Below are 23,848 nucleotides of genomic sequence, written 5' to 3'. Positions count from 1 at the left end.
CTGGGAGGAACATAAGCTGAGGGAAAAGTCATTGGCGCACCATTGTTTTTATGTTGTACCAAGATCATAAGCAGTAAAAATGTTAAGCACTGTTCCCATAAGCAAGATAATGCTTTGATGACAGTGTGTACGCAAGAATCTGGAAACATTGATTAAATTCAGAGCTTCATCAGTTCCTGGTAAGTAACATGTTCTGGAGTTGATTTAGATTTCAGAGAACTATTATTATGGCTGATTTTTTTTTTCTTCCCCATTCACAGTAAGCTTTATTCTGGGTGGAATGTAAATATGCGATTGCTGAAGAATCTCTAGCACGTATGTAGTCATCTTTTGATAACAAGGGACCATCCTTAAAAAGCAGAATGAAGACAGAAATAACTTATACAACCACCAAGCATTAGTCACACAAAGCTCTTATATAATGCTTACGTCTTCAATCAGCATGCTGGCAGCTGGGCTTCTTTGTAATGTTTGTTTGGAGGAGAAGCATCTATCTCATTTGGCAGAGGAAGAAAATGAAACCAAGAGTTAAGGGACGTGCCAGGGGGCACACAGTGCTTAGCTGGTGAGAGTATCACAACTAAGAAGTGTCCTTCATCATATATCAAGCAGAGCCAACAGCAGACTGGAGTTCTGTAGCGGTGTCTCCTCATGTGCTTTCACCACTCAAGCCCTGGCCTCTTGGACACGCTATTTTTTCAGACAGAGCAGGTGAATGCTGCAGCACCTGTTGCAGTTTTCCCTTTTGTTTGTCATTCTAGCCGAGGAGGCATATTTTCTTTTCCCTTGATGAAAAGGACAAATAAAAACGTATAGCTTGAAATACTGAAAATGGCTTTTCTGCAGTTCAAAACCGAAATGTAGTAAGCTTAAGCCTATAGCACCGAGAGGAACACTCATATGTGCAGATTTTCCTTTGAGGATTTGCCCACTGCACTATGGCTGTGCAAGCGTAGTAATGTATGAGAATGGACAGGATTCTCTGGGAGATAAGCCATTTGGTATAGAAGTTTCCTTGTAATGGTTCAGAAAACATTCTGGCTGCTTTCTTTTGTCTTGGTCCTGTTAGTTTATGTATATATTGAATGTTTATTCCCAACTGAAGTGGGAGGCTATTAAATGGAGTTGGAAGCTCTCTGTAATCTCATTCTGAAAGTTTATTTCTTGAGGCTGAAAATAAAGGCATTGTAATCAGGTTTTAATCCTAACAAGTACAAGAGATCAGAGTACTTTTAGGGGACATTTTTATTCCTAGCTTATTGTTGTATTGATAAACAGGGAATTGTGTTATAGCTTGGTTTGTCCATAACCATATGTTATGTTTTCAGTTCTTCCTTTTCACAATTAGGCGTAACAAATGGTGCCATTTTCTTTGGTTGATGTTCTAAGATGAAATATCAGATGGAAAATTGTTAATGTCCCTAGAGAATACTCAGAACTTCGTGTGATTTTACATAACTTTTAGAATAAAAAAGTGAAACCAAAATATTGGAAAACCAGAACTCCAGTTATCAAACAAAACTAAGATGGCCTTTTTTAAGACAAAAGATTACATTACACTACTATTAGATGATCTATAAAATTGCTGTAAAAGTTACAGCAAAAGTAATGTCTTTTAAAAAGAATTCAATTTATTTTATTTGTTATAGAAGGTCCAGGGAAGGTGAAGAGGAGATATTTACTTATAGAAATGTAAGGTTACACATACAGCACCATCTGGTAGTAATTTTAAAACACGAGTATTTAGTTTATTTTACTTCATGCAATGTAATTTTAGAACTTGTTGCCACAGGGTTTACAGAGACCAAAATTGTAATTGGGTTCAGAAAGGAGTGAGGTCATGGTAGATATATTCAAAAGAGAATGCTAAAGAAACTCAATGCAATCCTGGTACTTCTTGAGGACTTCTGAAAGATGAGAGGAATTAGAAGAAAGATCTGTTGGTTTTCAATATTATTACTATTTTTAATGACATTTCTCTGTCACAAAATGAATTTACATTTTCTCACAAACTTGACAGTGTTTGTAATTGCATGTATGTGGAGATACTCCTTAGTGGCAGTTAAAGTTCTTTATAAGCCTTGAAGTCACCTACCCTTACTCTCTGAGGTAACATACACTGACATGCAGAAAATGGTTGCTCAGAAAAGTCTGATGATGCAAAATAATTAATATGCCCGTTCTTTGTTTGCCTTAGGACGCCGAGGCTTGTTGGACCATTCGCCACACAATGCAAGCTCAAAAGTAAAAGAGAGGAAACTACATGGGACTTGTCCTCCTATTGGTCGTGGGAACTATGGGAAGCCGTGTTTGAGTGAAAGCAGCCATAGGTCCTCATTTTTCAGTCCCCGCAAGGGTTTTCACACGATACATTCAGAGCACAGCCCTGTGAAGCCAAGGATAATTACAGTGGTGAAACCCGGGGGACGCACGCTCAGAAGGATAACCTTGCTTCTCAACAGGAGGTCAGTCCAGACCTTTGAACAGCTCATGGCTGACATTTCAGAAGCTCTGGGATTTCCTCGTTGGAAGAATGACCGTGTGAGAAAACTTTACAATCTGAGAGGCAGAGAAATCCGAAGCGTTTCTGACTTTTTCAGGGAAGGTGATGCGTTCATAGCTATGGGGAGGGAGCCCCTCACTTTGAAGGACCTGGAAGTGGTATTACAAGAACTTTATCCTGAAAATCCTTATGCTGCCAGTGCTGCCATTCAGCAGAATGAGGAGCAGTCCCGAAAACTGAAGAGCAGGCTGTATGACAAGGCTTTGAAAGTAGACAGTGGCTTTGATGAGACAGAAATTACCAAGAACTGCAGCGATGGCATGTCTCCCCAACTGGTAGCTGGGCATGAAGGAAAAAGTCAAACCAAGACAAAAGAAGAAGAAAAAATGAGAACCAAAAAAAAGTGGACTAGAGAGAGCTGGAGTGGTGAACAGGGAGTGAAGCCTTCTAGGAAAACACGAGAAAGTGAGAGGTACCTTATCCATGAGAGGAGTTCTGAGGAGGGTTTAGAAGAGAGTTCAGAGGAGGTGCTGAGGTGTGAGAAGTGTGAACAGGAAAGGCAGGCCAGAGAAAAGTTACAAAGGGAAAGGAAGGCTGAGGCCTCCTTTGAAAACAGAGACCTGAATACAGGCGCATGTCAGAGGTACCAGGTAGAAAGAAATGCAAAAATCAGGAACTGCCGAAAATCTTCTGAAACTTGTCTGGATGGTGAGGAAGTTGGCTGGAAAGATAATGGCAGTAGGAGGATGTGGAAGCCCCTACAAAAGATTGTTAGTGAAGGGCTGGAGAAGCAAAAAAGGAACATGGAGAAGGATGTGGAGAAGCACGAAAACCATGGGAAGGAAGTAGTAAAAATCAGGAAGAATGCTGTAGAAGGGCTCCATCTATCTCATGAAGTGAAAGAAGATAATGGAAGTAGCTGTGTCATGAACCAAAGTGGTTGGCTAAAGAAAGACACTCTGAGGGATGCTGAGAAACTGTCTAAAACACACAGGGAGGTCAGAGAGGGACAAAGGGCTAAAGAGGAAGCTGCCAGAAGAGAGGGGAATGTCACACGTAGAGAGAGTGACATGACTAGACGGGAAAAAACAGGGGAGCGCAGAGTGAATAAAGAGGAAAACAAGGCTCAGGGATTGGAAAGCACAAGCCGGAGGTATGCCATTAAAAGCAGAACTGATGTGGAAAAACACTATGATATTGGCAGAACTATTGGGGATGGGAACTTTGCAGTGGTGAAGGAATGTCGCCACTGTGATTCCAATCAGATCTACGCCATGAAAATTGTTGATAAATCCAAGCTAAAGGGGAAAGAGGACATGATGGAAAGTGAAATTCTGATCATTAGGAGTCTCTCTCATCCCAATATAGTAAGCTTAATTGAGGTGTATGAGACAGAAGCTGAGATCTACTTAATCCTAGAGTATGTCCCAGGAGGGGACTTATTTGATGCAATCATAGAAAGTGTGAAGTTCACAGAGCATGATGCTGCTGTCATGATCACTGATCTGTGTGAAGCACTGGTTTATATTCACAGCAAGAACATTGTCCACAGGGACCTCAAACCAGAAAATCTTTTGGTAAGTGTTGTCAAACAATTGCATATATGCAGAATTTATTTTCCTTCTTTGAACATTTTTAAGCAAATACTATGCAGAGATAATGTGCTGTGGCAGGACTGTTTGGAAAAATGGGTACAGTTTTGAAGTGAAATTACAGTTGTAGTTTTTCTTTACATAGATCTAGTGTGCATTGCAGATAGAAATTTAAGTAAAAATTATCAGGCTTTCAGGGGTAGCAAGCATTTATATTCTTCTGAAATCAGGCCTGTTACTTAGCATCTTACTTTTAGGTGTGCAAGGATGAATCATAAGGCATTTTCCTTGCAGAACAATATTTATTAAAATTGTTAATTTAGCATTTTTATTTGTTAGACTTTTTGTCCACTGCAGTTACATATTTTTCTGACTGCTGTGCTAATCCTCTACTGTAGTGATTTCTATCTTGCAGCAACTTATTTTCTCAGAAGCAGAAGTATGATGTAGTTTATTGAAATAATCTGACAGTAAAATGTGAATGGTTTGGTGAATACAGCATTAAAGTCAGCTCAAATAGTAACTTCATGCCAAAGAGAAAAGTTCTTATTTCCATCACATTTCTGAGGATACATTCTTTCCATCCAGCACTGAAGTCAATGGAGTTACTCACATGTGAATATGCGTAGAAATGTTTGTAGTATTGATGTTCCACAAGATACCCCTTGTAGAAAGAACCTTAACAGTAAACAACTCTCCCTTTCTAAGTGTGTGTTACATTCTTGTATTCCAAATTTCATGATGAACAGATAAATACCAAATATTTGTCAGTCTCTAACAAGTAGCATTTGACCTGCTTTTGTGGAAGATCATAGTTAGGCAGACAAAAAAGGTAATAGATTATTTAATCCTGTGTGCCATTCAATGCTTTTAAGAGAATTAATTTGAGGAGAAAAACACCAGTGTAGCTTCTAGGACGTGCAGGGGTTGAACAAGGCTGGGCTGGAATGGTTTGGTCTCAAATCTTTTAATTAAGCAATAGCACCTATATTAGGTCCTGCTATGTGTCCTGCTTAGTTTGATGAAAATTCTTGTTATGGGGTCTGAATGTAAATATAAGGTGGTGAGTGCAAGTGGGTGGTTTGCAGGAAGAAGTGTAGGGCCTGCCTTTGTGTTTTGTTTGCCATTAGAACAAAACTTCATTTAGAACTGCAGTTGCTTTTCCCATAAGCTGATTTTCCATTATGAACCAGGTTCTGCTCCTTCCTATTTGCTGAACACAAGCTAGTGCATGTGAAACACCTGAGAGTAGATGCGTCACTTCTCTCTGTAATACGTACTGTGATGTAGGTAAGCAAAGAGGGGCAAGGTACAGGTCCCTTCTGGCTGTTTTCACATTTAGTTCACAGAACTGCAAAACAGAATGCTGTTGTGTAGCACTGAAATAATCATGTTGCCCATTCTGACAGCCAGAATATATTTTTCAAGGACAGACCAGCTCTCAGACTGTAGGTATTTTGTCATACAAGAACAGTGCTACCTAAACACTACGGGAAAGAAAATTGTTCCTGTTTCACCTTGCTGCTAACTGAGTGTGAGCACAAGTATTAGATACCATGTACCTAAAGCATCCTTTTAATCTATTCAACCAGCCGGATGAGTTTATAATTTCTTGATAGTGTTGGATAGGTCCTGTGCTGTCTAATAAGCATCCTTATAAATACGGGCCATTTGAGCAAGATTCAGGTTTTTCTGACTTTTCAATGTGCTACCTCTGTCTCCTCAGAGTGGCTGGAGCAGTGGTAGAAGCAAAGTAGGAAGGACAGCTGCCACAAATCTTAACATAAGCCAGTGCTGAACAGTAACAAACAGTATTGAAGCAAATTTCATGGGTTTATCTGCTGTTAGTGGGTCAGGGGCTGGGGGCACCCTTCTGGAGATGAAGTGCAGTGCTTTAAGTTTCCAGCAGCCTGCAGAGATGTCCTTGGTTGTGGGGATACCTATTGTTTCACTGCAGATTGCTACACTGAAGATTTTTGATTCTGGATAAGTCTACCTAGACTTTGTACACAGAGGTCAAAAATAGGTATGTATTTTTAGGCTGTTGACTTAATGACTTTTGAACATACTGGCTAATTTTCATAAGAGTTGCCAGAGAAGCAGCAATCTGGGGAAAAAGTATTTCCGTAAGTTTTCCGAAAATAAGCAGCTGGGGAAAGAAGGAAAACCTTTTCTGTCCCTACAGAAGAAAAGGTAGAAATACACTTTGATGTCTAGTAAATTGTAAAATTATTGACAGAGGAGAGAGTTGGAAACCTGATTTAATTATTTACTGTACTTCTTTCTCTTATGGAACTATGCTCTAGTTATAAACTTCTGTACCAGGCCATCATCCTTTCTGCTTTTTCTCCTCCCTCTTTCACTATTGTGTCTGCCCACAATGATCAGACTTTTTGCAGCATAGCTGTGACTTGTGCTACAAAAACAAAATCTGTCTGATGGCTGGTGTGAAGACAGCTGCTACGACTGCCTCCCATCTGCTAACAGAATCACCTCATTTAGGACTAGGTGTTCAGCAAGAGAACCTTTGCTACCAAGGATGGGCTGTGTTGTGTGTTTGGTCCCACAAATGAAGTCACTTTAATGCTACCTGGTGGAGCAGGATTTGCTGGCCACGTGTTTAGATAAGGGACTGTTTAATTCTACAGATTCTTAATTCTTCATTTCTTGATTTGTGAGTGAGAAATTAATGCCAAAGTGTGGTGGTGTTTTTCCAGCCACAAAGGCACCTCCTTTTAGGGGGAAGGGATAGGGCTGTATTTCTGATTGTGTACTTATCTCCCTGTACACTTCCCTACCATACTAATGTTGTAATTGTTTAACACTCAACTTCGTAAATAAGTGTTACAGATTTTTATGCATGTGGGCTTCTCTCCCACCCCTGTATCTCTCTCTCAAGTTTTCATAAAAGTGTGAGAACTTCAAGTATAGTCTTTCTGTCCTTTAACTTTGTGACTCTATTAACATACACACAAAACACTGTCAGTTGTCTGAGTGCATGTGAGTTAAAGTCCTGTTTAACCACTTACCTGTCAAGAACTTTCAGTATGATAAACCTACATAGGAAGTTTTCTGTATGATTTTTCATGGAGATTCTTCTAGCTAGCAGCAAGAGATGTCTGAAACTCAAATGTAAGCAGTAATTTTTCTTAAGCTCTATCTATTTCCAGTATACCAAACATCCCATGGGCTACCTTGCTTTCATGATCTCCATAAGAAGAATCTGTGCTATTATATATATATGCATACAGAGAAATATTAGTGCTGTAAATTATCATCTTGAACACCCTGATGGATTTCATAAGGTAGATATGAAACCAGACAAGAATATTAAGTACTAACAATCATCAACAGACAGAAGAAAAGGAAAAGATGATTTTTTCCCTCCTTTGAAGATGAACTTGGCTTTGTATTATAACCTTCTGGTTGTATGGGTGGGACAGCTAGAAATCCTGAGACAATATTCTGATATCCTACCATATCTTTTGTATTTGAGAAAGTAGTGAGCAATTCTGACTGCCTTTAGTCCAAGGCCACCAGATGTTGTCTTACCTTGCAGTTGAAAGACCTAAGTAGTTGTATGGCCTAAATCGGCTGTCTTCAGAAAGTGCACTGAATACTGGTCTTTCTTACTTTAATTAACTCTATGGGGAGGCAGCACTTTTAAATGGACTTTTATAACAATTCTTTTCAGTCTTGAATGCAGAAAGAGTAATAGCTATCTTTTAGGTGTGTCTGGAAAGGCTAGTGTGATTTAATGTTACTCTTTTTGCTTTGTACTCGCCATTTCATGGAATACATACTGTGGATGTCAGAGGCTAGATTTCTCTTGAGCAGGTTGTACATTTCTGTAATACTACTATGAATAAGTAGTCTGGCCTCAGGAATGAATAAAAGGAACCTGAGAAGCTTTTGTTTCTGCAGTGAAGCATATTTGCATGCTCAAGGTGATGCCAGGTGATAGAAAGGTAGACTGGAGAGTACAAAGTTAGGGATGAAGGGAATGCTCTGAGCTGACTGATTTGTTCTGAGCATAGTGTTACTGAAGCTGCTGAGGAGTTCTGGGCTGGGGTTTGCAGGCATACTGACAGGTTACATGCTGTCTTTGAAGTGATTGTCACAAAGCTGTGAAAATATACCCATGGTGCATACTGTTCCTACCTGTTTGGTTAAGTAAAATGAACTCTCAGTTGTTTTGTCTTGGAAGAACAGATGGTGCACTGTTGCCACCTTGTGCTGTGATGGGAGATTAGGAGTCAGGCATCCTGAGGAAAGAAAAAGTGCATTTTACAAAGCAAGAAATTTCCTAATGATTCTGGGATTGGGATTAAGACCAGTGCGTTCTCCATCCTTCCCACCCACCTACTGGTTTCTGAAAATGTATATAAACGTTTCAGTATTATTTGTCTTAGTACAGTAGCATGGAGTCACATGAAATTCCATGTGACATAATTTTCATTTATAATTTTAAAAAAATTATGTATGCAATAGGAAAATACATTCATGCTCATATTTTCATAGTACATATAAAATTGAACATTGAAATTGTGAATTTTTGTAGCATCCTATCGCTGTTAACCTTATTGTTAAAATATAAATTCTGTAGATAGATGCTGTTCTAGAAGCAAGTGTTCCCTTTATAATTTTTTTTTCATTTTTATCTGTGTCCACAGTGTATCATGGCAAAAAATCATCATGTAGTTGCCTAATATAATAGAGAAAATGGCTATGGCATTTTCACTTTTCCCTGCAGAAATTTTGGCTGTATTGTTGTAGTAAACTTTATTTTCAGTTTCATACAGAAAAATATTTTTTCTTGAAAAAGCAAGAAAAAAGCCCAAAGTGTTTTGCTTAATCAAAACTAGAAGAGTGCTTAATATCATGGAATCACAGAATGGTTAAGGTTGGAAGTGACCACTGGACATGATCAAAGCCCCCTACTCAAGGATGTTTACCAAGAGCACATTACTCAGGATTGTGTGTAGACGTTTTCTTATTATCTCTAGAGAAGGAGACTCCACAGCCTCTCTGGACAACCAGTTCCAGTACTCAGTCACCCTCACACTAAAGAAGTTCTCCCACATCTTCGGATGGAACTTCCTGTGTTTCAGCTTCTGCCTGTTGCCTCTTCTCCTGTTGCTTGGCACCACTGAGCAGAGCCTGGCTCCATCCTCTTGACACCCTCCCTTCAGATACTATACTTCAGATATAGATTGATAAGGTCCCCTCTGAGGCATCTCTTCTTGAGGCTGAACAGGCCCAACTCCCTCAGCCTTTCCTTGTAAGAGATGCTCCAGTCCCCCAATCATCTTTGTTGCGCTCCACTGGACCCTTTGCAGGAGCTCCATGTCTCTGTTGTACTGAGGAGCCCAGAACTGGACACAGCACTCCAGATGTGACCTCCCTAGGACTGAGTAGAGGGGCAGGATCACCTCCCTCGACCTGCTGGCAATGCTCTTCCTGATGCACCCCAGGACACTGTGCGCTTTCTTGGTTCCATGGGCACACTGCTGGCTCACAGCAGCTTGTTGTCCACTAGGATCCCCAGCTACTTCTCCACAGAGCTGCTTTCCAGCAGATCAGCACCCAGCCTGTACTTGTGCATTTTTTATAAAGATGATAAAAAGGGATTAGTAGGCTATATTGTATTATTTTGTAATGTAGTACTTTTATTCTTAAAAACATAAAAAGCCCCAAACCGCTTTACTTAATCAAAATCGGATGACTGCTTATGGTTTCAGTAAAGATGATAAACGGATTTGTCATCTGTAATGTACAAGAGCAAATTTTGTCCCATCTGTTTCCTTAGTTATCTTATAATAGAGACCATTTTGAATTTTTGGCTTTCTTAAACAGTGTCTGATGGCAAAGTATGAGGTGTTAAAGTGTGGAGTATACCTGTCTCATTATATTCCAGTTTGTCCATTCAAAACCAAAGTCCATATTTTCTTTGCCTTTTTGCAGGCATTTTAGCTGCTGATCTGTTCCCCATGGTTCTAGAGACAAACAATTTTTCATTTAAAGGAAATTCATGATATTTTTTACCTCTCAAAGAGTTTGAATATCAGTCACTGGTATTAACCATACTAATGTATTTAATTATCCTGCTGCATTGTTTATGACTTGGGCTTTGAATATAGAATAATAGAATAGTTTGAGCTGGAAGGGACTTTTAAAGGTCATCTAGTCCAACCCCCCTGCAATGAGCAGCGGCATCTTCAACTAGATCAGGTTGCTCAGAGCCCCGTCCAACCTGATCTTGAATGTTCCTAGGGACAGAGCATCTACCACCTCTCTGGGCATCCTGTGACAGTGTTGCACCACCCTCATCATAAAACATTTCTTCCTAATATCTAGTCTTAATCTGCCCTCCTTCAGTTTAGAGCTATTGTCCCTTGTCCTATTGCTGCAGGCCCTACTAAAAAGCCTGTCCCCATCTTACTTATAAGCCCCCTTTAACTATTGAAAGACCACAATAAGGTCTGCCTTGAACTTTTTCTTCAGAGTGAACAACTGCAACTCAGCCTTTCCTCATAGGAAAGGTGCTCCATCCCTCTTTAGTGCCCCTCCTCTGGACTCTGCTCCAAGAGGTCTGTATCCTTCCTGTGCTGGGGACCCCAGAGCTGGATGCACCACTCCAGGTGGAGTCTCATCAGAGTAAGAGTAGAGGGGCAGAATCACCTCCTTTTACCTGCTGGTCACATTGTTTTTGATGCAGCCCAGGATACTGGCTTTCTGTGCTGCAAGTGCACATTGCTGGCTCATGTCCAATTTTTTATCCACCAACCCCCCCAAGTCCTTCTCCACAGGGCTGCTCTAAATCCATTCACAGCCATGTCTGCACTGATACTGGCGATTGCCCCAGGTCACGTGTAGGACCCTACACTTGTCCTTGTTGAAGCTCATGAGGTTCCCATGGGCCCAGTTCCTGAGCTTACCCAGGTCCCTCTGGATGGCATCCCGTCCTTCAGGTGTATCAAACTCATCACTCAGCTTAGTGATGTATGCCAGCTTCCTGAGCTTGTGCTCGATCCCACTGTCTGTCATTAACATATTTTATTTCTTAAAATAACATTTCATTAGCTGCATTACAAATTAAAGCTAAAGACACATGCATACAGAATTAGAATTGGAAAAAATGTTTTGACTACTTACCAGGTGGATGTAGGAGATGAGAACTACTGAAAAGACCTATTTTGGAGGTCATTCTGCATGGATTTTTTTCTTCAGCTCTTACTATGTGGTGACCATTGCTAATTTATTTTCAGGACAGCAGGTAGAGTAGCAGAGTAATTTGGAAAGAAAGTAAAGTTTTTGTTGTTTTGTTTTGTTTTGTTTTGTTTTATTTTTTATTATTAGACCAGTATGATGGAGGTACGCTTTCCATGTATCCTGGTTTGGGCTGGGATAGAGTTATTTTTTCTCTCTAGTAGCTGGTACATTGCTGTGCTTTGGATTTAGTATGAGAATAGCATTGATAACACAGTGATGTTTTGGTCATTGCTGAGCAGTGCTTATCCTAAGTCAGGGATTTCTCAGTGTCTCATGCTCTGCCAGGGAGCAGGTGCACCAAAAGCTGAGAAGGAGCATGGCCAGAACTGACCCAAAGGGATATTCCTTACCACGGAATATTATGGTCAGTAAATAAACTGAGGGAAACTGGAGAGAGTTGTCCAGGAGTTGCTAGTCACTGCTGGGGGGCAGGCTGCACTGGGGGTCAGTGGGTGGTGAGCAATTGTGTTGCGCATTACTTGTTTCTCTTGGGTTTTATTCCTCTCCCTCTCTCTCTTTCCTTCTTATTACAGTTGTTACTATTCCTATTGTTATTATTTTTATACTTTATTTCAATTATTAAACTGTTCTTACCTCAACCCCTATTTTTGCAGATTCTCCTCCCCATCGCACTGTGGGGAAAAGGGGGATGAGTGACCAAGCAGCTGTATGGTACTTAGTTGCTGTCTGGTGCTAAAACACAACATCAAATGACACTATAAAGTCAGTAGCTTAAGTATAAAGTTATTGCACTTAAGCATAAAGATGCCCACAGCATTCTTTGCTTTCCCTAGGAAAAAGAACAGTTTACTTTCCCAAGAGGAAATAATAACATTTAATCGACTCTTTGTTATTTTTTGTATTCCTTCTTTTTATTTCTTGGAAATTGCAGTGTGCCAGAGTTTGTAGAGTGAAGTTTTCTTTTTTCGATAATTGCTTATCCTCTAAAATATATGCAACCTCTTAGTATATAGGGAAAACCCCCACATTCTGAAGACTGTTTCCACTATTAGTACTGTTATTAGAACTTCTTCCTGTTTTATTAACTACTTCCTTTATATTTTACTGTCTTAAAATGCATCTGGACTAAATATATGTATATTTTGTTGGCTATAGGTTCAGCACAATGCAGATAAATCTACTACACTGAAACTAGCAGATTTTGGCCTTGCAAAGCAGGTTACAAAACCCATATTTACAGTGTGTGGAACACCAACATATGTTGCCCCTGAAATACTTGCTGAGAAGGGTGAGTGTATATACAATTTTTCATAAATCATACAATTATTCTGAAGTTTCTAATAATGGAAATATTCTAGAGTGTTTCAACCCACTGATAAATGTTTTTAAGGTAGGAAGTTGGTTAGCGGTGTAATCTGGGAAAGGAAAACTTTTAGCTTTTAACAAACACAAGCATGAAATCAGTCGTGTTTGTATTGTTACTGCCTATGTGAATATAGCACTGACTTCCAAGCAGATAAGCCATAAAGCATGATAGATGGTAGTTGCTGAAGTGGGGAAGTGACCAAAAGTTCATGGTGTAAGTTAGGGGTAGCCAGCCCCATTTCACGACTGTAACCCAAAAACATTTCCAAAACGCCTTATGATAAAAAATCATTGCGAACATGTATGTTAAATTTATGTAACAAGCCAAAACATGTTTCTCATCAGAGGGAATTTTTTAGATTTCATATGTAGAAAGATTCAGACCTGGAAAGAAGTCAGTTTTGTTGATGACTCAAGTAAAGCTATTTCTGGTTTTTGTTCTGTGGAGCTGGGTTGCACATCTCCAGTTATATCCAGTTTCAATGGAAACTTGGCACTCTTAGTGCTTTTCTGAAGGGAATCTGAGGAGAACTATTTTAGAAATATATGCTGTGTTTTCTCAATTAGTCTCCAGTTGACACTGGCCTTGTGAGGCAGTGTTTGTGAAACATGTTGAGGAAGAGAGACACTTTGTGAGAGCCGTAGTTAATCGTAGGCAGCTTGTAAGCATGGTGTACCAGCCACTTATTCTTTTGTTGACCTCATCTTTCTGAGGAACTGAGCAGAGATTCTGTGTTTCTTTTTCATTCTGTTTCTAAGAAACAGTTCCCTACTGTGAGATTTCTTTCTAAACCAGAATTTATGGTTTGTCCCTTCTTCTTTAGGCTATGGGCTCGAAGTAGATATGTGGGCAGCTGGTGTCATCCTTTACATTCTGCTCTGCGGTTTTCCCCCTTTTCGTAGTCAGGACCGTGATCAAGATGAGCTGTTTCAGATCATACAGCTGGGTCACTATGAGTTCCTTTCCCCTTACTGGGACAATATTTCTGCAGGTAAGATTCTGCACTTATAGAAGATCTAAGTGACAGTCTTCTTCCCTGGAGTGGGGAAATCTCTCTTTTGCTCAGGACAGTGAGCTGAATGAACATGGGGTGTCTCACAGGTCTCTCTTGTGTGATTCTGTGTTTGCTTTAGATATGAATTTAGTCCTCTGGTACTATCAATGTCTGTGTTTCTGAATATTAGCTCTGAATGTTTTAATGGATTGCTCCCTTTCTAGGCAAGAACATGGATTTTCCTCACCTTGCTTATATGTCTCTGTAGAAAAAGGTACCAAAATAATCTCAAGAGTTACATTAGATTGTAAAGATATATGCAAATATCTCAAAAGCTGAGAATGAAATCCTTGCCCTGCATCCCTCTAGTGTGGATTTTCTTTTGACATCAATGGGGTCTGCACATAGCTTTTTCCTTCGCATAGGCTAGTACAGTGTATTTTGTGCACTCTTCAGAATCAGAAACTCTAAAACCCCCTTGCACCCTGTACAGTCTTTTAAAGAACATATTCCACAGCATTTTACAACTTTTGTGATCGTTAAGGGATGAGATACTCAATGCACAGGTGATTTCTGTTAATCACCTAGCCTGATGCCTTCAGCATGCTTTCAAGATTAAATTCCCTTCACTTCCTGCTCTCTTTCTGAATGGGAGAATGACATCAGTTATGAAGATTTAATATCTTCTGCTACTAATTCTAAATCCAGTTGTTAGAATATTCCCTGAGGATAGTGGCAAAGGTCATTATGGTAAAACCAATAAAAGAAATAAGAAGGACATTTTGTGTAGGTATAACTGTCAGCATCACAGAATGGGTGAGGCTGGAAGGGACCACAGTGGCCATATGGATCAACCACCCTGCTCAAGCAGGATCATCCTAGAGCACATTGCACAGGACTGTCACATCACTGTACTTCACCTCTCTCTCTCCTTTTCTTTTTTTCATAATAGCGGCAAAAGACCTCATAACCAGGCTGTTGATAGTGGATCCCCTGAAGCGCTACACAGCACGTCAAGTACTTCAGCACCCTTGGATCAGAACAGCTGGAAAAACTAACAGCAGGAATTTGCAGAGGGAAGTGACAATAAATATTGAGCGCCATTTCCGGGCCCAGCGCCGAAAGGAAGTTGCTGATGAGAACACATGAAGTCTATTCAAGCTTGTTTAGTCTTCTTTTTATTGATTACCAAATCATTTATGTTTTCTTTTCTAAATGAATTGGGATTTTAGTGTATAGCTGTTGGTGGCTATCTCCATACCTGTTTTTTTTTTTTTTTTATTCTGAGACTCTTAAGGACAGAGATCAAATTCACATCCAGGTGCTCTGTTGATAGCAGTTGGGACTAGAAAAGTCCTGGAGGGTGTCTATTATTTTTCTTTAAATACTGATTTGGGCTCTTATATATGTTTTAGATGACAAATGTTTGCTTCTGTGGCTGACACTAGTGATGAGTCTTCTCTCATCCTTTTTGTATGATATGTTCCAGGAGTTTTTTGTTTATAATGTTTTCAGAATAACTGTCTGCATATACATCTTGCACTAATTCTTTAAACTATATTTCCACTAATTCCTTCTAGCCACAGAGAAAGAAGAATAAAAAGTAAATATGTTCTTTAGCTGTAGAATATATTAAATAACCAGCCAGATACTATATCTATTAAGTTGTGAGAGAAGAAAAATCCTTATAGACTAAATGTGATGTTTTATGATATCTGCCTTGGCAAAATCTCTCGCTGGTTGTTCTCAGGGTCAGGGTAACAGATAGTACAATGTTTCTGTTAAACGGTAATGGTGCTGCGTAGTAGGGTAGTTTTATTTGTTTTCAAGAAGTGGGAAGATATCACGACTGATACCTTTTCAAGACTGTGATAATGACAACTTTCAGAGGGCTTTTCTTTCTACTCCGGGAAGTAAGAAGATGAGCGTTTCAAAGGGCACTTTGGTTCTTTTCCCAAAGTCATAATTATGGAATGATAACTCAAGCATTTTTCCACATTCGTTTTTTTCCTGGGAGCCATCCATGTGCGTCTGTGACTCTTCCATGCTGATGGAGAAGAAAAAGCTGGGAAACTATGACTAAAGTTAACCCTTGCCTTCACAGTTCCCCTTTCATCAACACACTTCACAGCTGAATTGCTTTTATACTCTTTTTCAGTGTAGTTTAGCAATTGTTGGGGTTTCCCCCCCCCCCTCTTACCCTCCCTGGGGCCTCTTTCTCCTTGCTTCCATGAGAATGGGCAATGGGATGAAATTACACCAAAGTCCAACTTGAGGAAAAGCAACTTGTTGGCTATGGAAAGGTCTCCCAGGGAAAGTGTCAGATGTTCTATTGCATGTAGGTTTTTTATATTTTTATTGGATGTAATTTTAAAGAAATCCTGAGAGGAAAAATACAGTCCAGAGAAGGGCCCGGGACCTGGAACAGCTTTTGAATCTCAGAATTTTTGGTTAACTAATCAAATTCAAAAAGCACTTGAGTTGTCCATTTAATAATTCTTTGTCCATGAGTTCCGTATGCTAGAAAATAATATTGATGTTAGAATATCAGTGGTGTTAGCATTGAATACACAGCTTTGAGAAAGGAGTGAGGGTATTTTCCACTTGGAGACCTGCTGCTCTGCCCATGTATTTCATAATGAGAAGTGTCAGAAGCATTTCAGAATTAGTAGAACACGTTCATAACTATATGAACCAGAATATTATTTTTTGGTGAGTGTTAATATTTTGTGCGAACTTTCTGAATAACCAAAAAGTGTAGGGTGCTGTCATCATATTTCTGTTTCATCTTGTACTGTTCTGCTGCAAGAATTATATATGAAAATAGAGACCACTTGACTCTCAAAGGAGAATTGCGCTTTAAATTGAATTGGCTTATTTCTAATATTTATTGGAATAAGACTTGCTGTGGAGTTCAAGAATTAGTGAAACCAACTAATTAAATCTTTACTGTATGCCCAAGTGGTAGCTATATGATATTTCATACTTCTGCTTTGGAGTCTCTGACTCAGGAAGACTTTTCCTATTTCTGAAAAGAAGAATGGATTTAAGTGCTTCCCTGAGTTAAGGTTATGGTGTAACCTAATATTCTAAACGCATTACCTGTTCTTTAAGTACTAGTAATAATGTCTCGTCTGTTTATTTAAGTCTATTTTGATAGGAAACTGTGGAAAAAATAGCTTCTGATGTGCAATATTATATTTTGTAATTATCTTATTTTTAATATAGTTGTTTAGGAATAAAGTTTGAAGTGACAAAAAGAATATTTAATTAGCAATGAATCCGATAGTTTGGAGATTGTTATAAGTTGCCTTTTTCACCTCTAAGAACCTGTCTACAGCCTTATTCATAGTGCAGAAGATAGAGAATTTGCTTGTAATTATATATATTGTTATTATATAAGTATTTTTTCAATGATTTTGCTTTTCTTTCAAGTTCTCTGGGTTCTAGACAGACTAAATGCGGATTGTGCTGGGTAGTCACTGCATTGCATCTTTAGATACAGATGCTGTTGTGGCGACACCAAGGCACTGGTTTGTCAGTGTTGCTAATAGACATGTGGCATTAGGCTCTCCTTCTTCAGGTTGGAGGCTGAAAAAGCTTCCAGGTGCTTCTCAGGGTTTTTATCTCTTTCTTTCTCTCTCCTACTTAGATACTCCTTCTTTTCTCTCATTGCTTCTGATGTTCTTGCTCTGCTTCTGTGCTGTTGTAGGGAATTCAGGTCCCCAAATATTATGGTTTAAGTTACTTGTAACAATGAGAACCCATATGATTTTGGAGAGCTCAGCCTCGAGCATTGCTTACTGATGTTGAAAGTAAATAATATTAGACAGGACTCAGACAAAAAAGTGTGAAAACCCTTTACCCGTCTCAAAAATCTTCAATGTCCCCTCATCTCATATTGACTTTTCTCAGGCTTTTCTCTTCCCACTGTGTGACATTTCAGTGCAGACCTCATCGTCATGCTCTGTAAGACAGTTTCTAATACATAAACCAAGTTCACACTTTAGGATTGAGGAATATCACTGTTCCTCCTTTCCCATGATTTTTCTAATGTATATTGTCTCCTTGGGTTCTGGAGTCATCTTCCCTTTATGCTTGCACTTCTTGATTGGTTCCTCTGTCTGTGGGAAGTCTGAGGAAGGTCAAAGCTGGGGGACATTAAAGTCTCAAAGAGAGCAAGTTCTTGCTGATTTGTTAGGAAGAAGAAATATCCCTCCTTGCCTTTCCTTAAATCTTTGTGGATTAGACTCTCCTTTGGCTTTATAGTCCACTGAAAGTAAAATAAGTTATGTTGTCCCCAGATCTTTGAATGCTAACAATGAAGAAAGTTTGAATATACCACCAAGAAAAGGAAAAAACCTGAAAAAGCTAAGTGCAAAGTATGAATTAGTATTGCAGACCTCAATAGGAAAGTTCCACTTCCAGAGGATTTGCTAGATCTAAGGCAATAGAAGGGAAGAACTTGTTTGTTTCCTACAAGCTTTTGCAGATCAGCTGAGTAGGAATCCTTTCATGCCTCTTAAAGGTGTTGGTTGATTGAGTTCTAGTTGTTCCAGGGTTATTTCTTTGCTATCTGGTATTGACTATTCAAAAATTTTTCTCTCTTTGCAAACCAGAGGCTCTCCATCATTTATAACCATTGATTTGGCTATTCTCTAGTTGGTTGCAGCTTTTAAGCATACTTGCATATTTTCGTACCCTAACTGTAATATGTCTCAGATTTGTGAAACACAAAGATCCAAACACATAGAATTGAGTCATCAGTATTTCATTTCATAGTGACACATATTCCTCATAGAGTTGCTTTTTTTTCCTTTGAAATTTTTTGATTTTTTATTTTATTAATGGGTCAGAACTTAAAATCACAGTCAAGTCTTTCAACTACAATAGTAACAAAAAGGGTCACTAAGGGATAGTTGGGGTTTTGGTAAGGATGTGCTACTCCCAGGGGTCAGCCAAAGGGTCCTGTGAAGCACTTTGAGTATCCTTAAAAGCCAGTGTTACTAGCTTTGTGCATCATAAACTTTCTTTGACTGTGTTAGAAGCCTCTGAACATTAAATCCAGGCTTTTAATGACTGCCTGTGACTGACAAACTAAGTAGTAACTCTCTCCAGTGGTGTGCTCTCCACTGTCAGAAGATAAAGTTGTCCCTGGATATCTCCTCCATTTGTCCATCAAGGTCTACTTCTTCACTTTCCCGTATGTTGTTACATTTCATTGATCCTAGACCTCACCTACCTATTTTCTATCACCTATTATCTACCTACTGTCATCTACTTCTTATCCTCTTGGATGACTCCCATTACTGAAAGATGGTGAAATCTGCACATTAATGTTTTTCTTCAGGAAATTCTGGCCTTAGAAATGGGAATGATCAAAATTTTTTTAAAGTGTTTAGGCATCTAAAGCTGTGCAAAAGACTGGCATTTCACAGTGCATAGTGCATAACCATCTGAAAATGAACAGTGGGAATTTGGTTGTTGCTCATATCTTCAGTCACCTATTCTTTAGAAATGTCTGCCCAAGAGACTTGTGATTGAAGCTTGGCAGTACAGCAGAAACGGTTTCCTCTGAGACACAGATACTTTAACTTCTTTTAGTCAAGGACCTTCTTCTTCATCTGAGATTGTTTAGCTGCTGTGTGGAATAGCTGGATTCAAATACCATTAAATCTGCCACCTCTGTTCTGACTGGTGTTACAGGTGGATTTCCCATATCTCCGTTACTGCAGTTTTCGGCTGTAGGGTGAAAGAAGGATAGTGGGATGTTTTCTCTGAGCTTGGGCCTTTTGGGTTATGGTCCTGTCGTAAATGAACTTTCTGAAGTCAACTGCTTACTTTTCTGCAAGTGTCCAGATTGGGGAATTATTCGGTCTGCTTGACGATATAGTAAATTTGCTGTACTTATAAACTGATCTTCCCAAAGACCTGTAAGTATCACTCTGAAATCTTTTTCCTATAATTTCTTCTGTCAGCTGGATTTCTTTTAGTTTAAACAGTGTATGGAAAATGTTTTTTATGTTGCTGTGCATGCATTTTTCCATCCTCTCTAAGTCCACCAGTAATACTTTACTGTTGACATTCTTGCTCCTGAAAGGAATACGGGCACTTTAACTGGGCTGACAGTGCATATTGCCACTGTTTGTTCTGCAATATGGTTTATTTGTAACTAGGCTGAATGTGTAATTTTCTAAATTAAAATACATTATAGATTTCAGCAGAAAAGTTGTTGTTCTTCCCTCCCTTGCTCCCCTAATAAAGACAAAATATATAGTGGATGTATGTTTCAATTCTTTCCAATAAATTGGGAAACAATTGTGTGGTCAAGTTGTGGTTTGGGTTTTTTATTTACTTATTTTGGGTTATGTTTGTTTGTTAGTTTGTTTGATTTTGGGTTTTGTGTGATTTGTTTTGTTTTGTTTTTTACTTTTTATTCTGACTCTCTCTTTGGGAAATGCTTATTTTAAAAGGTTTGCAATTTCAGTAAGTATTGTGTGTAACGTCCTTTATAAGTCAAAGAACCCATTCTAATGCTGCAGTCCTTTGAATACTTACAGATGTGCTTTTCTTTACTGCTGCATGTAATCTCATTAAAAACAACACAAATCTTTGCAGAACTGGGGCTAAGATTCATTCTCCCACCATTTTTACCCCCTATACTGCATTAATCATATTTGCTATGATGTTAAAGCAGTCATGGCAAGCAGATCTGATTTCATCGAGGCTTAATGCACACAGAACTGATTTCTCCCATCATTTATTCTTGTTCTGTAAAACGCAAGTTTATTTAGAAAAAATTTGCTTTCTTTGTGGAAACAGACTTTCTAGTTGAATTTGAGTTGCTTGCAAATGTGGCTTTTTCAAAGGACATGGTTTCTTAGTACCTTGTGTATATTTCAGTTCTGTTATTAAAAATGTTATTTTCCTGCAGACCTGCAGTATCATCTGAAGCAGTGGAAATATAACTGTATCTATTATATTGATGGTGTTTTTGAAGAAGTTACCTCCTCCTCATGTGAGCACGTGTGACAAAGTGGCTGCCAGTGAGAATCGCTTATTGCATGTTGGTCCTTAAAAGACATCACAGCCTCTTCACTACTCTAAGAATAGCTGTAAACTCTTTGGAATGACTGACTTTTATGATAATCACACAAATTTATTGCACTGCGTTTTGAAAATTTGTATAGGCAGCTAATTAAATCTGATTTAATGCTTTGCTGTTACAAGTGGGATTCAGAAGTGTTTCCTGTGTCAGAAGTAGTTGAAGACAGTGTCCAGCAGTGCAGTAATTTTGGGTGATTATCATAAAAGTCAGATGTTGTATTCCCACAGAATTTTATCTTTTGAAATTAGAATGGTTTTCATAATGTAGCAGCTGAAAAACAAAAGAAGTAGAGCTAATAACCTTTAATTGTCACCAGAAGTATATTTTGTTTTCTGAATTCAGAATCTGAAGAGCTGGAAGCATTTAAAAAAATTAGAGAAATGCAAGATGATTCCTGTAGTGTTTCAGCAATTCAAGCAATAAGAATATTTGAGCCATGAAGTACATTACTAGGGCTAAGCAGAGGCTGCAGCAGGAACTGTTTGAGATTGCTATACTGGATAAGGAGTGCAGGTCTGAAAAAGTGCTGCTCCTTCTAATCAATGGAAAAATATATTGCATCATAAGCAAAAACTTATTCCTGTGTTGTCATTACTGTCTTAGTGAAGCTTTCTAGATTTCAGTGACAACCACTGTGTTGTAACAAGGAATTTCTAATGAAGAACTTCAGCATAAAACATTTTAGATAATGTTTAACATAAAGGATTTCAGCAATGAAGAAAATTTTCTTAGAAAATGGAAGTGTATGATTGTTAACCACTGTGGTAAGTTGTCAAGAAAACTTTATTGCTAGATTTTCAAAAAGAGTGCAATTTTGTGATGCTAAGCATTTGTAGCTACCCAGCTTGCAATGTTGACAGTTTCAATGACATTGCAATACTACAGTATATAAATTTCTTATTTACCAGGTGCAGAAGAAACTTTTGTGCCTAGTGTAAGGATGGAACTAAATGGGTCAAATGCATCTTATTCATTTCAGTTTGGCTGAAAATAGACTGGCCAAAATATTGTTCACATGCTGACTGACGGGTGAAAAATATATTATTGACAAGTATTTCCAATATTCCTTGAAAAGGTGAACATGTTAGCTGTTGGGCTAAAAGCCAGCATGTGTCCTGGTAAGGTATTATTTCTTCAAATAAAGATGGAGAGAGGGACACCATGTTAAATATTCCCTCATGATTTGAAACAAAAAAAGATTCTGAAAGAAAAAAGTGGGGAAAAAAAACCAAGAGGAGGAAAAGCTGAAGGAAAACGTAACTTTTTCCTAAATGTTTTATTTTCTTAAGTAAATCAATGCTGTAGACAAATCTAACAAAGCTTTATGGGTGAAGTAAAAAATGTCTTTTCCCTTGCTGGTGTATAACATTCCTGTGGTGGCTCCCCAGTTACTTCTGTGTGTCTAGGAATAGCTAATTCCAAGCAAATACTATAACAACCACTAGCACTATCCCACCTGGATAATAATTTTCTAATGACAGGGCAGGAGAAGAATCCCTTAAAAGAAATAAAACCAAAACTGCTCCACCGTGTAAATAACTGAGCAATTATTCATGCAGACAAGAATTTTATGGAAGTTTATGTGCTTTTGTAACTCACGCAGTTAATGTTCAAGGGACAAAAGTCAGAGCTGGATGTTAGAATGTGACAGTAATAAACCCCTCCCAACAGATGAAACCGTACGTGGTGTGACTATTGGGGATGGTCCTGTTCAGGGCTAAGAGTTTGACTCAATGATCTTTGTGGGTCCCTTCCAACTCAGCATGTTCTGTGATTCTGAGATAAATTAGTGGCAAATGACTGAAAAGGTTATATCAAAATATTCCAAACCCTGTGTTTGTATGGGTACAGAGTTCACATGGGAAAAGGCAGCAGGATATATAAGGAAAATTGGAAAAAGGATGTGCAGATAGGTCCCTTAATGGAAAGGAAAATGACTTGGTTCTCTAATTGCCAAAACAGACCACTGAATGTGATGGTTGCTGAAAATGAACCTGCATTTCTTTTAAGATGAAATATTTCTTTTAGTATTTTTTTAAAGCTTCAATGGTGGGAATTCTAAAAGCCACAAATGTGGGGTTTAGATTATCAGTTTTTATGAAATAATACTAGAATTTATACTTTTGCTTTGAAAATCCCACCTTTGCTTACAATATTTTCTGCTGGTTATTAATCTAGGTTTTAAGGAAAACAGAAACATTTAGTGTCATATTTCCATGACACTAAACTTGGCTACTATGTACTTGCCATTGGCAAAGATTCTTGAATATGAACATCTTCCAAAATGTATATTTTGAAATTAAAAGATCTCCTGGTATTTCTGGGAGCATTCCTGTGTATCCCAAAGGATTAGAGCTGGTGATGGAGACTTTTGTCCCTTAGTTGCAAGTAATTATTGCTTGAGATTTTCAGGTTTGAAGCTTCTGGAGAGGGGAGATGTGTGTGTGTATGTGCACGTGCATGTGTTTTAATGGTATAAATGCTGTATTCTGTGCCAGCTCTTCTGTTGTGTTAGTTCTTGGGGCTGTCTGCCAGTATTACTATTTTTCCACATGGCAGAAAAGAAAGAATACGTTATTCAAAATGTGCTGTCAAAACCAGTGTATTCAGATGATTGTTTTAATGAATCTATGTACAAGAGATTCTGGGAAGAGAATTGACAAAGAATTCAACAGCTTCATTCTGGCAAGGTAATCGCCAGGACTGACTGTCAGTTTCTTTTCAATGTTAAATGGACTGTTAGAGGAAGGGTAAGGATATGATAAGCTTTGTTTTTTGGTTGGAAGCCTCCTTATTGGCATTCTACAATTGTTTGGATTCTGAGGATTTTTTTTTTTTTATGCCAGTCCAAACTATATTTTGAAAAACTGTAAGTTTTTCAGTTCACGTATATGTATACATCTGCAATTTGAATAGGACAGTTCTGTGTGGGCTGAAAAAGAAATTATTTTCATTGGTATATTAGCTATTATAATTAGTTTACTGACTTTCAGGTGTGGTCTTTTTTGGTGGAAAATAAAACTTGCAAAACTGGATCTATATTTAGCCCCAT

At 38.5% G+C, this 23,848-nt stretch overlaps 1 protein-coding gene across 1 annotated transcript in view; it reads left to right on the top strand.

Annotated features, from left to right (window-relative positions):
• Positions 1-20,041, top strand: part of DCLK3 (doublecortin like kinase 3) — a 31,280-nt gene extending 11,239 nt beyond the window's left edge. Inside the window, exons 2-5 of the mRNA XM_027665039.1 lie at positions 2,198-4,080; positions 12,484-12,616; positions 13,518-13,685; positions 14,641-20,041. Coding sequence (XP_027520840.1) covers positions 2,198-4,080; positions 12,484-12,616; positions 13,518-13,685; positions 14,641-14,837 — 2,381 coding nt within the window. The 3' untranslated portion in view covers positions 14,838-20,041. The remainder of the gene's footprint in view (positions 1-2,197; positions 4,081-12,483; positions 12,617-13,517; positions 13,686-14,640) is intronic.
• Positions 20,042-23,848: the final 3,807 nt, after the last annotated feature.

This window comes from Corapipo altera, unplaced genomic scaffold (assembly GCF_003945725.1).
Source record: "Corapipo altera isolate COAL_440 unplaced genomic scaffold, ASM394572v1 89, whole genome shotgun sequence".
Taxonomy (NCBI): Eukaryota; Metazoa; Chordata; class Aves; order Passeriformes; family Pipridae; genus Corapipo; species Corapipo altera.
Note: the sequence above shows the minus strand (reverse complement) of the source record. Positions and strands in the feature narration are given on the sequence as shown.